This window comes from Lupinus angustifolius, chromosome LG10 (genome assembly GCF_001865875.1).
Source record: "Lupinus angustifolius cultivar Tanjil chromosome LG10, LupAngTanjil_v1.0, whole genome shotgun sequence".
Taxonomy (NCBI): Eukaryota; Viridiplantae; Streptophyta; class Magnoliopsida; order Fabales; family Fabaceae; genus Lupinus; species Lupinus angustifolius.
The window spans coordinates 3,269,985-3,283,870 of NC_032018.1; the positions used below are offsets into that span (position 1 = coordinate 3,269,985).

The 13,886-nt window shown below is 35.9% G+C and overlaps 2 protein-coding genes across 2 annotated transcripts; both read right to left on the minus strand.

Annotated features, from left to right (window-relative positions):
- On the minus strand, positions 1,945-3,982 carry LOC109358111 (T-complex protein 1 subunit delta-like). Its single transcript, XM_019602185.1, has one exon. It carries the CDS (start codon positions 3,860-3,862, stop codon positions 2,258-2,260), a length of 1,605 nt encoding a protein of 534 aa, XP_019457730.1. The 5' UTR covers positions 3,863-3,982; the 3' UTR covers positions 1,945-2,257.
- LOC109357924 (T-complex protein 1 subunit delta-like) lies at positions 8,887-10,184 on the minus strand. Its single transcript, XM_019601979.1, has one exon. The coding sequence runs from the start codon at positions 10,057-10,059 to the stop codon at positions 8,887-8,889; it is 1,173 nt and encodes a 390-aa protein (XP_019457524.1). The 5' UTR covers positions 10,060-10,184.

The window sequence follows — 13,886 nt, forward strand, 5'->3', positions numbered from 1 at the left end:
TCTTATGAGTAATCTTAGATTTTATTTTAGTCTTAAGAGTTTATTTCATTTGATATGAAGCATGTTAGTATTTAATTCATGTAATGTGGAGTTAAAAATTTATTAATTTAATTTCTTATATCATGGTCCATTAATGGTCAACTAGTTAACCTAGGCTTTGGTTCAAAATGGCACAACTAGGACAAATAGAAATCAAGACATGATTAATTCTTACAAGGCATGGCATGACTCAATACAATGTGACATGAAAATAGAAAAGATGTAAAAGCACAAGAGAGAGCAAGACTACAAATATGGAGTGCAAGACTTAAAAGATAAATAAGGAGATTTATTCAATTTCCTTGGCCAAATCAAATTGAGTTTAATCAATTTCCTTGCCTAAATCAAATTGAGTTTAATCAACATATGATTACTCCACAGGATAAGACAAGGCACAGATTAAAGAGATGATAAGAGGTGATTGAAACAAGTCAAGGTTCTACTTCACTTTCAATTTCATAACAACTCGTGGCTATACTTAAGGGATGAAGATAAAATGATCAAGTCCACTCAAGTAATGAAATTCTATGACTAAATTTGGCCAAATTAATTAGAGGATTTTTCAAGACTAATTCAAATCCAAATCTTCAACCATCCAACAATTCAGGACTGAGTCATACTTCAAGGAATTCAGCCAACAACTCCAAAATCCCAATTAGATTTATTTTCATGATTAATTAGGAATTTTAATTTTGAAAATTAATTAAGAATTTTATTATTTAAATTTAATTACTTTTAGGACTTAGTCTAAGTTTTAATTAGGTTTTCGATTATTATTTTCGTTTTATTTTTTCAAGGGAGCCTAGTTGCTTGTATATTTATATAATCATATTGCATTAATGAAATTAAGTTGCTTTTGAGTTTAAACCTTTGTGTTTTTGTTTAGTTAAGAGTGTCTCTTAAACCCTACCATTGTTGGCCTTGGCCAACATTGATGAATTCTTATCAAACTTTCTATCTTGTGGCGAATAACTTTGGCTTATCAAGTATCCATACTTGTGGCACCTCACCCTTCAATCTTTTCCACTTTCATAGTGCTTCACGCACAAATCAACCTCATTCCCACGTGATTCTCTTCAGCCTTGACCTTCACATCCCTCATCTTCCATAAACACTCAAACCAAGCTCAACCCTTCCACATACAATCAAACCGCGGCCAAAGAACCCTAAAACAACCACAACTCCTATCCTACACATATAAAGCTAACCACATCATCATTCCGCAGCCAACTCACTATAAACCCAAACCTAAATACCCAAACCGAGACCCTAATCCATACACCTACCATTCCCTATATTCTTAAACCATTTACTACATACAAAACAACCAAATAGTAACCTAAAACCCTAAATAAATCCCAAAACCGAATTGCAATATTTAAAACCCCTAATTTCAAGCTAAAAACGATCCTAAATCAAAGGCAGCCCTAAGAGGTTGTCATCACAAAGTTTTACCCTACTTGTAGTAAATTATAAGTTGACATGCTGCTACAAGAAAATATAGTACCATATAAACTCGCAACATAGTGGAAACAAATTGTCAAGAGAAGAAACCAGCCAAAACAACCCATTCTAAGAGTGTTAGATTTCAATCCATTCGATTCTTTAATAAAGGGTCTAAAATTCAACAAGTTGGAGGGATGCAAACAAAGGTCAATATGTCATCAGTTCTCAACCACAGTACTGAATATATCGTATTCAATGATATCTCATAACTTCATGAATACTAGCAAAATCATGAGAAGCCTCACCTAAAAGTATAGCACAACCATATTATCATCATACTTTCATGCAGCTCAACAAAAGCAAGCAATCTTGGTATAAGAAAATCCTTATACAGTCAATTTGATTCCCATTGATTATAGATGTTTTATTTTCACAAGTACAGATTAATTCAACTCAAGGTCAAATGAATATACAAGTATAGTTAGCAGAAGAAACAAACAAGAGTGACAATGACTCACAAAATGATCTATCATCAAAGAACAAACTTCCAATGCACATTAGGTAGATAAGCAGAACATAAGGAAGAAGCATAACAAGGATATCCAAACTTGTAAATAACAAATTTTCAGCAGCCAAAGCAGATCAAAATTACTTAACCATAGTAACTAAAAAGTACATAAACTACAAACCCAAATAAAATAAAAGCACAAAAGGCAGAAAGATAATGATTCATCTTTCTCTTCTCCAAACTCCAGTCATAGTTCAATCAACACTACCTCACGGTTACAATATCATCAATCTTCAAAATCATCCGAACGCACTCTGTAGCTAAGGTGATAGCACTTGTACTAACCAACAGTGGCTGCACCACATTCTCCTCCAAGATGTTAGTAATCTGACCCTTCCTCACATTGATTCCAGCATTAATCTCACCCTGTGCATGACGATTCCTCAGCTCAGTAACAATAGCAATCGGGTTCAACCCTGCATTCTCAGCCAGAGTATAAGGAATGACTTCAAGCGACTCGGCAAATGCCCGAATACAGTAACCTTCCATCCCATGCAAAACCTTAGCCCAAGCACCCAATTGTCTCGACAGCTCAATCTCTGGAGCACCGCCTCCAGCAATCAAAAACCTCTTGTTCACCAAACACCTCACAACACACAAAGCATCATGCAAACTCCTCTCAGCCTCATCAATCACCAACTGATTCGATCCGCGAACAAGCACAGTCGAAGTCCTCCCCATATCCTTAATCCCACTTATCTTCACAATCTTCCCTCCATCCCCAAGGGACACCTCCTCCACAAGATCAGCCTGACCCAACTTCTCAGCACGAAAATGCTCAATATTTGCAATAGGCAGACAATTCAAAGTCTTGGTAATGAACTCGATCTCATCTCTCTCCACATCCTTAATCACCAAAATCTTAGCCTTAGCAAGATAATGCAAAGATAAATCAGTAACAGCATCCCTCAAAATACTCTTTTGAATCAGAAGCACATTACAACCAGTTCCCTTAATCTTCTTAATCATACCAAGGATATAACTTCTCTCTTCCTTCAAAATCCTATCCATCTGAGAATAATCAGAGACTACAATGCTCTGTTCAATATCGGTTTTTGGTGGCGAAATCTGAAACTGAATCACACCAATTTTAGCATTTTCCATTCTAGTAGGTCCACCAGCAGCATGACTTACCTTCTTATCAAAAACCAAACCCTTCACAAGCTGGGTATCATCCACGGTGCCACCAAGCTTCTTCACAATCTTAATATCGCGAAGATCGACCTGCTCGGGTTTCTCCGGATCCACTACGGAGGTGACAGCGTCGACAGCGAGGGGAGCGAGGAGCGTAGAGTATTGACTAACGACCTTGCTATTAAGTGAAGTGCTCGCAGATTTCACAAGCGACTCGCGATCTCCGAGTTCAACGGGAACAGCCATGGCAGTAAGGATGTCAATGGCTTTAACGGCAGCTTTGTGTAGGGAGTCAGAGACGACGGTGGGGTGAATGCCACGGGTGAGGAGGAGACGACAACTGTCAAGGAGAGCTCCGGCGATGACGACAACGGTGGTTGTTCCATCTCCGGCAGCGGCGTCTTGAGATTTTGAAAGTTCGACGAGCATCTTCGCGGCGGGTTGGAGGAGTTGCATATTGTTGAGGATGGTGGCACCGTCGTTAGTAATGATGACGTCGCCGGAGGAGGTGGAGATCATCTTGTCCATACCTTTAGGGCCAAGACTAGTGCGGACGGCATCGGCGACGGATTTCGCGGCAGCGATGTTGGAATGACGGATGTCCTCCTTGCGCTTGTTGTCAGTATAGAATTCCGTCTTGGAAGATCGGGGTTGAGGAACTGCGCTTGCCGCCATTGATGAATAGATCGTAGAATTCGAAATTCGAAACCCTAATTTTTTTCTGAGAGAGAGTGGTGTATAGTGTTGTTACTTGTTATTAGTGCTTTCGGAATTTGAGTGTGTTGAGAATGTTCCAAAGGGTTCGTTGCTACATGTTGCTCAATTTGGGCCCATAATTATTTTAGTTTGGTAGATTGTGGGTTTTGATTTGGGCCAGACGTGAACATTATTTTTTTCCACAGCAAAGTATCTTCGAACCGTTATCCACATGGTAATAATCATTCTATGGCAAGAAGACTATTAAAGTATCTCCCAACCTTTTGGAATATTGGACTCTCTATTATAGCAAGTATCCTTCCCAAAAGAATCTACTTGAGATATCGCATTCATGATTATAACAAAGAGGTTGATTATAACCTTCTTTGGTTATTAATATTCTTTTATTTATTCTTAGATTATGTTTCTTATTTAGGTAAAGAATGCTACAAATAGAGTTTTAATTTAGTAAAGCATAGTTACATGACACATTTTAAGTAATTTATATTTGGATGTGCTCCACCATTGTTTTGAAACCACTCACGAGTTAGCCAACTTATGAGACCATACCTAATTCCTAAATAATTGGTCTAACTAAGTAAAGGGCAACAATCACAAGATAAAGCTTAGTCAGCACCTGCAGAACCACATATATCTATTATAGGATTATCACGCTACTTGAACGGCGCAAACCTTTATTGCGCGATTGTCATATTGCCTGGATAGTGCAGACACTACTACATAACTGAACACATCATCTGAACATGATAGTTACCCCAGTCATACGACGGGGACAAGTGATGTAAACCCTCTTAGGGTAGCCTTTGATCCCAAGGGCAAAAGAAGTCATGATGGTCCTACAACTAGGGTCAAGGCCAAGGCAGGAGTCCTTAAAGTCTCAAAGGACACAATTGACCTAGGAGAGGGTATGTGAGAATGACACAATTGACCTAGGAGAGAGTATGTGAGAATGACATTTATGTCCTTAGGTCACTTTCTACTTAGGTTTATTTTATTCCATTGAATCAAATAAATGAGATTGCATTCTCATATAGTCTTAGGAGTTTAGTTTATTTGATGCAAAAAATGTTAGTATTTAATTCATGTAATGTGGGTTGTGATTCATATATAACATGGTCCAGATTCATGACCAAGTAGTTCACCTAGGTTCAAGGGTAACTAGTCATGACTACAATGATGGAATGACAAGGCCTAGAGATAAGGAAGGAGATTTAGTGAAATATCGATGCCTAAATCAGATTAGAATCAATCCACACTGTTGGGAAAAGATTTTCCTATTTCAAATTGGTCAAATCTAACCTATCTTCAAGCAACACGGTTGGAGAAATTCAAGGGAAAGCTACCATCATTTCGGTTGGCCAAAAGGGATAAATCAAAGCTAAAAAGGGGAAGATATCTTCAATATAGTTTGTTGAGGAGATAATCTATTTCCTATCAACTAAAATTGGATCGAATTCAAATCCCTTAAAAATAGGAGCAAGCCACCACAACTCAACCATTTACATGATTTAATTAGGAGTTACATTATTATTTCATATCTATTTTTAGCCTAAGTTTTAATTAGGATTTTCCATTATGCAAGTTAATTAGGACTTAGTCTTTTATTTCAGCCCAAGACATTCAAATTGCTTATTTATGTAATTGAATTGTCATTAATAAAATTAAGTTGAATTTTGATTAAATCTGAGTTGTTTTAGTTGAGAGCACTTCTCCTAAAAACCCTAGGTTGGTCGTGGCCACCATTAACAAGTTCTTATCAAGCTTCCTTACGTATGGCGAACCTCGTAGCTTATCAAGCTTCCGTGCTTATAGCACTTTCCCTTTCCATTCTTTCTCACCTTCACTCACCATAACCATCCAACCTTCACCTCACCCTGCTCATATATTCATATCAAAACAGCCCTAAGTTACTACCTAAAAAGACTAACCTACCAAAAAAACTCCAAACACGTTCCCTACACATCCCTAAAAAACCAAGCCAAATTACCCACCTAAAACCCTATACCCATAATCCAACCGAGCTCTTAAATCACATACCCAACCAAACACACAGCCTAGCCTATTGACCCCACACATCCGAATCAAATAATAACCAAAAACTCTAAAATTATATACTAACCGAATCCTAAACCTAGAAACCCTAGTCCTCAAGCTATTAAATGATCCTACAATTAAAGGCATCCCCTAAAGGTTATGATCAATAAGCCTAATATATGGCTATGATACCCTAGGGAGATGATAAAACAACACACCTTGGATAAAGCACTGCCCTAGTAGGGTACAAGCATATCAGGACTGCCCGGCACGGATAAAGTAGCTCATACATGTTTGGGGTACACTCGACAGAACGATCAATCATAATTACAATATCTATTACGGAATATACAATGCTCAACTCTTCTATAAATAAAAGAGACCCCTCACAAGAAAATTATACTCAATAATCTCTCTATATTCTTGTATGCTTACGTTTTATTCACATATCTTCACTTATACTGACTTGAGTGTTGAAGTGCCTCTACATGTACACATCTAAACCGTTCTAGATCAACTTTTGCCCATGCTCAATAATCAAATCAGCGTTCGAGTCATATCTCCACAGTACCCAAGAAAAGACTAGTTAATGTTACCATTGTTTAGTTAGAAAAGTGTATGTGCAACGATATATGGCTGAAAGCATAAATTTTGAAGTGTGACTTAATTTTTTGTAAATGTATTGGCAGGGGATATATTTCAATGTTTGGTTGAGGGAAAAGAAGATTGGAAGGGTGATGTTAGGATAGAATTTCCATTTGATATGGAAAGATATGAACAATCATGATAGAAGTGAGTGAAGAAATGGAGAAATGCGAAATTTATAGTACAAATAGTTTTACAGTGCAAAATTTAACCTCAGAAGGAGGAAAGGTTTCTAGTTTCTTAGAGATAAATAAAACTAAAAGTTAATGGCTCCCTCAAAAGTAAGTTATAAAAAATAGTGATACTCCCTCTCAAATTCAATCTTAGATAGAATCGCCAATTTATTTTAACTAGTTACTTGACTTATAACTTCAAATAGGTAGGAATTGCTACTGCATCAAGCTTGGCATACAATTGCACTGAAAATAAAGTATCTCCTCGTATCAGGAGATAAATTATCTCTTTAGAATCACTCATTGTTTGACATATATCTTATTTCCCTTCTTTCTAAAAGTTTTCATTTTAAAATATATCATAAAAAAAAAATAACACACATGTCAAACAATAAGTGGTTTTAAGGGAAAAAGTTTTCTCATGGGGAGATATTTTAATCTATTTTGTTACTGTAGTTGTAAATGTCTTTCTAGGTGCTATGTACCAGCCAAGTTCCCAAGTCCAAGCATTAGAAGCCAACAGTTTAAGCCTTTAAGGCATGTGCATGATCCAATAAACTTTTTTATAATATCCTTCGATACCTTCTCAAAATTTCTACAAACTCCATAGAGGAATAGCTTATCTAGAATCATAATATTTATAGTACATGTACCTAAAATATATATTTTATATTGTGTGTACCGTTATCATTTTATTATTAGTTACCTTAATTTTAGTAAGGGCTTTGTTTATGTAATAAAGTGTATAGACATATTCATACTTGAATTTAATTAATTTTATATTTTTTTCATAATGTTAAAGATGTATCCCCTGACTTAAGAATGATAAAGATCATCCTCAAAGTCACTACCTGTATAAGTGGTGAACTCCAAGGATTAAACAAGTTGTATTACTATGTTATGTTATGGATTAAATAAGTTGTCAATGGATTAATTGCAGAGATTCTTGCACCTTTTCAGCTTTTATTATGATATGCTCTCAAAAGTTGTGGAAATCACATGGGAAGAGCTTTGTCACTTTAAAATCTAGGTACACTTTCACAATTTCTTGATGATTTGGTCATAGTCATAGACATGAAGAAACATTAAATGAGAACTAAGTGAAACTCAAGATTCTTTTCACTTTTGGGCCATCAATATTCAAAACATCAAAACTTCCCCCTTGTTTAACAACTTAAAAGTTAAAAGGACAATGATAGAGTATTATCTTAAGTACGATTTAGTTACTTTATTTTAATGTATCATTAAGTTATGTTTATCATCGGTTTTTATTTACCAACTTTATGGTTGACTTATATTTGAGTTAGTCAACATTTTTGTTCAAAATTGTTCATTAAGAGCATTATATTACAATGTTTTAAAAATGAAGCTAAATACTAAATTTGCTACATATAAGATGTGAAAATTTAGCATGCTATCACATCAACCTTTTAAAATCATTGATTTATTATTAAAAATTGAATAATTTTAATTAAAAGATAAAAAACCATAAAATGAAAATAATGACATTGTTTCTCCTTTATTCTAAGTTTCTAACTACACCATCACCAACTACTAATACTATCATTGTCATCTCTGACCACTATTACCTATTTCCACAATGCTCTGATCATTATCATACATTCATCATCTTACTTACCACAGAACCTTATAATTAGGGTCATGATTATCTAATTTATACTGATTTGTTGAAAAGTTGTACAATAATTATTATTGGTCGAATTTGATTTAACAAGATTATGACTATATGATAAGTGAATATTGAGTTATTTATCTTATTTTTTATATATTTGAGCTTATTTTTTAACTTGTTTAATATTAAAATTATTTTGTTAGAATCTAGAAGACGGTTTAACCTTGTTGATTACAAAATTGTTTATATTGCATAACAATCATTTGATTAAAACTAAACATGCTTTAATTTGTGTGTTATTCTTGGAATTTAATAAAGTAGAAAAGGTTAGATGACAAACACTGACTTATAGAAGATAATATTGACATTTATGATTTTTGATGATAATAAGGTATGCGGAATAAACGATTTTCAGCATAAAAAAATAGACCAAGAACCTCAAATGAATCCACACTAGCATTTGTCCCTTTAACATATGGTGTAATTAGTTTTCTTGGCTAAATATTCGATCCGCGAACAAGCACAGTCGAAGTCCTCCCCATATCCTTAATCCCACTTATCTTCACAATCTTCCCTCCATCCCCAAGGGACACCTCCTCCACAAGATCAGCCTGACCCAACTTCTCAGCACGAAAATGCTCAATATTTGCAATAGGCAGACAATTCAAAGTCTTGGTAATGAACTCGATCTCATCTCTCTCCACATCCTTAATCACCAAAATCTTAGCCTTAGCAAGATAATGCAAAGATAAATCAGTAACAGCATCCCTCAAAATACTCTTTTGAATCAGAAGCACATTACAACCAGTTCCCTTAATCTTCTTAATCATACCAAGGATATAACTTCTCTCTTCCTTCAAAATCCTATCCATCTGAGAATAATCAGAGACTACAATGCTCTGTTCAATATCGGTTTTTGGTGGCGAAATCTGAAACTGAATCACACCAATTTTAGCATTTTCCATTCTAGTAGGTCCACCAGCAGCATGACTTACCTTCTTATCAAAAACCAAACCCTTCACAAGCTGGGTATCATCCACGGTGCCACCAAGCTTCTTCACAATCTTAATATCGCGAAGATCGACCTGCTCGGGTTTCTCCGGATCCACTACGGAGGTGACAGCGTCGACAGCGAGGGGAGCGAGGAGCGTAGAGTATTGACTAACGACCTTGCTATTAAGTGAAGTGCTCGCAGATTTCACAAGCGACTCGCGATCTCCGAGTTCAACGGGAACAGCCATGGCAGTAAGGATGTCAATGGCTTTAACGGCAGCTTTGTGTAGGGAGTCAGAGACGACGGTGGGGTGAATGCCACGGGTGAGGAGGAGACGACAACTGTCAAGGAGAGCTCCGGCGATGACGACAACGGTGGTTGTTCCATCTCCGGCAGCGGCGTCTTGAGATTTTGAAAGTTCGACGAGCATCTTCGCGGCGGGTTGGAGGAGTTGCATATTGTTGAGGATGGTGGCACCGTCGTTAGTAATGATGACGTCGCCGGAGGAGGTGGAGATCATCTTGTCCATACCTTTAGGGCCAAGACTAGTGCGGACGGCATCGGCGACGGATTTCGCGGCAGCGATGTTGGAATGACGGATGTCCTCCTTGCGCTTGTTGTCAGTATAGAATTCCGTCTTGGAAGATCGGGGTTGAGGAACTGCGCTTGCCGCCATTGATGAATAGATCGTAGAATTCGAAATTCGAAACCCTAATTTTTTTCTGAGAGAGAGTGGTGTATAGTGTTGTTACTTGTTATTAGTGCTTTCGGAATTTGAGTGTGTTGAGAATGTTCCAAAGGGTTCGTTGCTACATGTTGCTCAATTTGGGCCCATAATTATTTTAGTTTGGTAGATTGTGGGTTTTGATTTGGGCCAGACGTGAACATTATTTTTTTCCACAGCAAAGTATCTTCGAACCGTTATCCACATGGTAATAATCATTCTATGGCAAGAAGACTATTAAAGTATCTCCCAACCTTTTGGAATATTGGACTCTCTATTATAGCAAGTATCCTTCCCAAAAGAATCTACTTGAGATATCGCATTCATGATTATAACAAAGAGGTTGATTATAACCTTCTTTGGTTATTAATATTCTTTTATTTATTCTTAGATTATGTTTCTTATTTAGGTAAAGAATGCTACAAATAGAGTTTTAATTTAGTAAAGCATAGTTACATGACACATTTTAAGTAATTTATATTTGGATGTGCTCCACCATTGTTTTGAAACCACTCACGAGTTAGCCAACTTATGAGACCATACCTAATTCCTAAATAATTGGTCTAACTAAGTAAAGGGCAACAATCACAAGATAAAGCTTAGTCAGCACCTGCAGAACCACATATATCTATTATAGGATTATCACGCTACTTGAACGGCGCAAACCTTTATTGCGCGATTGTCATATTGCCTGGATAGTGCAGACACTACTACATAACTGAACACATCATCTGAACATGATAGTTACCCCAGTCATACGACGGGGACAAGTGATGTAAACCCTCTTAGGGTAGCCTTTGATCCCAAGGGCAAAAGAAGTCATGATGGTCCTACAACTAGGGTCAAGGCCAAGGCAGGAGTCCTTAAAGTCTCAAAGGACACAATTGACCTAGGAGAGGGTATGTGAGAATGACACAATTGACCTAGGAGAGAGTATGTGAGAATGACATTTATGTCCTTAGGTCACTTTCTACTTAGGTTTATTTTATTCCATTGAATCAAATAAATGAGATTGCATTCTCATATAGTCTTAGGAGTTTAGTTTATTTGATGCAAAAAATGTTAGTATTTAATTCATGTAATGTGGGTTGTGATTCATATATAACATGGTCCAGATTCATGACCAAGTAGTTCACCTAGGTTCAAGGGTAACTAGTCATGACTACAATGATGGAATGACAAGGCCTAGAGATAAGGAAGGAGATTTAGTGAAATATCGATGCCTAAATCAGATTAGAATCAATCCACACTGTTGGGAAAAGATTTTCCTATTTCAAATTGGTCAAATCTAACCTATCTTCAAGCAACACGGTTGGAGAAATTCAAGGGAAAGCTACCATCATTTCGGTTGGCCAAAAGGGATAAATCAAAGCTAAAAAGGGGAAGATATCTTCAATATAGTTTGTTGAGGAGATAATCTATTTCCTATCAATTAAAATTGGATCGAATTCAAATCCCTTAAAAATAGGAGCAAGCCACCACAACTCAACCATTTACATGATTTAATTAGGAGTTACATTATTATTTCATATCTATTTTTAGCCTAAGTTTTAATTAGGATTTTCCATTATGCAAGTTAATTAGGACTTAGTCTTTTATTTCAGCCCAAGACATTCAAATTGCTTATTTATGTAATTGAATTGTCATTAATAAAATTAAGTTGAATTTTGATTAAATCTGAGTTGTTTTAGTTGAGAGCACTTCTCCTAAAAACCCTAGGTTGGTCGTGGCCACCATTAACAAGTTCTTATCAAGCTTCCTTACGTATGGCGAACCTCGTAGCTTATCAAGCTTCCGTGCTTATAGCACTTTCCCTTTCCATTCTTTCTCACCTTCACTCACCATAACCATCCAACCTTCACCTCACCCTGCTCATATATTCATATCAAAACAGCCCTAAGTTACTACCTAAAAAGACTAACCTACCAAAAAAACTCCAAACACGTTCCCTACACATCCCTAAAAAACCAAGCCAAATTACCCACCTAAAACCCTATACCCATAATCCAACCGAGCTCTTAAATCACATACCCAACCAAACACACAGCCTAGCCTATTGACCCCACACATCCGAATCAAATAATAACCAAAAACTCTAAAATTATATACTAACCGAATCCTAAACCTAGAAACCCTAGTCCTCAAGCTATTAAATGATCCTACAATTAAAGGCATCCCCTAAAGGTTATGATCAATAAGCCTAATATATGGCTATGATACCCTAGGGAGATGATAAAACAACACACCTTGGATAAAGCACTGCCCTAGTAGGGTACAAGCATATCAGGACTGCCCGGCACGGATAAAGTAGCTCATACATGTTTGGGGTACACTCGACAGAACGATCAATCATAATTACAATATCTATTACGGAATATACAATGCTCAACTCTTCTATAAATAAAAGAGACCCCTCACAAGAAAATTATACTCAATAATCTCTCTATATTCTTGTATGCTTACGTTTTATTCACATATCTTCACTTATACTGACTTGAGTGTTGAAGTGCCTCTACATGTACACATCTAAACCGTTCTAGATCAACTTTTGCCCATGCTCAATAATCAAATCAGCGTTCGAGTCATATCTCCACAGTACCCAAGAAAAGACTAGTTAATGTTACCATTGTTTAGTTAGAAAAGTGTATGTGCAACGATATATGGCTGAAAGCATAAATTTTGAAGTGTGACTTAATTTTTTGTAAATGTATTGGCAGGGGATATATTTCAATGTTTGGTTGAGGGAAAAGAAGATTGGAAGGGTGATGTTAGGATAGAATTTCCATTTGATATGGAAAGATATGAACAATCATGATAGAAGTGAGTGAAGAAATGGAGAAATGCGAAATTTATAGTACAAATAGTTTTACAGTGCAAAATTTAACCTCAGAAGGAGGAAAGGTTTCTAGTTTCTTAGAGATAAATAAAACTAAAAGTTAATGGCTCCCTCAAAAGTAAGTTATAAAAAATAGTGATACTCCCTCTCAAATTCAATCTTAGATAGAATCGCCAATTTATTTTAACTAGTTACTTGACTTATAACTTCAAATAGGTAGGAATTGCTACTGCATCAAGCTTGGCATACAATTGCACTGAAAATAAAGTATCTCCTCGTATCAGGAGATAAATTATCTCTTTAGAATCACTCATTGTTTGACATATATCTTATTTCCCTTCTTTCTAAAAGTTTTCATTTTAAAATATATCATAAAAAAAAAATAACACACATGTCAAACAATAAGTGGTTTTAAGGGAAAAAGTTTTCTCATGGGGAGATATTTTAATCTATTTTGTTACTGTAGTTGTAAATGTCTTTCTAGGTGCTATGTACCAGCCAAGTTCCCAAGTCCAAGCATTAGAAGCCAACAGTTTAAGCCTTTAAGGCATGTGCATGATCCAATAAACTTTTTTATAATATCCTTCGATACCTTCTCAAAATTTCTACAAACTCCATAGAGGAATAGCTTATCTAGAATCATAATATTTATAGTACATGTACCTAAAATATATATTTTATATTGTGTGTACCGTTATCATTTTATTATTAGTTACCTTAATTTTAGTAAGGGCTTTGTTTATGTAATAAAGTGTATAGACATATTCATACTTGAATTTAATTAATTTTATATTTTTTTCATAATGTTAAAGATGTATCCCCTGACTTAAGAATGATAAAGATCATCCTCAAAGTCACTACCTGTATAAGTGGTGAACTCCAAGGATTAAACAAGTTGTATTACTATGTTATGTTATGGATTAAATAAGTTGTCAATGGATTA

Excerpts from the sequence above, each read along its gene's own strand:
- LOC109358111 (XM_019602185.1), bottom strand. The coding sequence starts at position 3,862 with ATGGCGGCAAGCGCAGTTCCTCAACCCCGATCTTCCAAGACGGAATTC.
- LOC109357924 (XM_019601979.1), bottom strand. The coding sequence starts at position 10,059 with ATGGCGGCAAGCGCAGTTCCTCAACCCCGATCTTCCAAGACGGAATTC.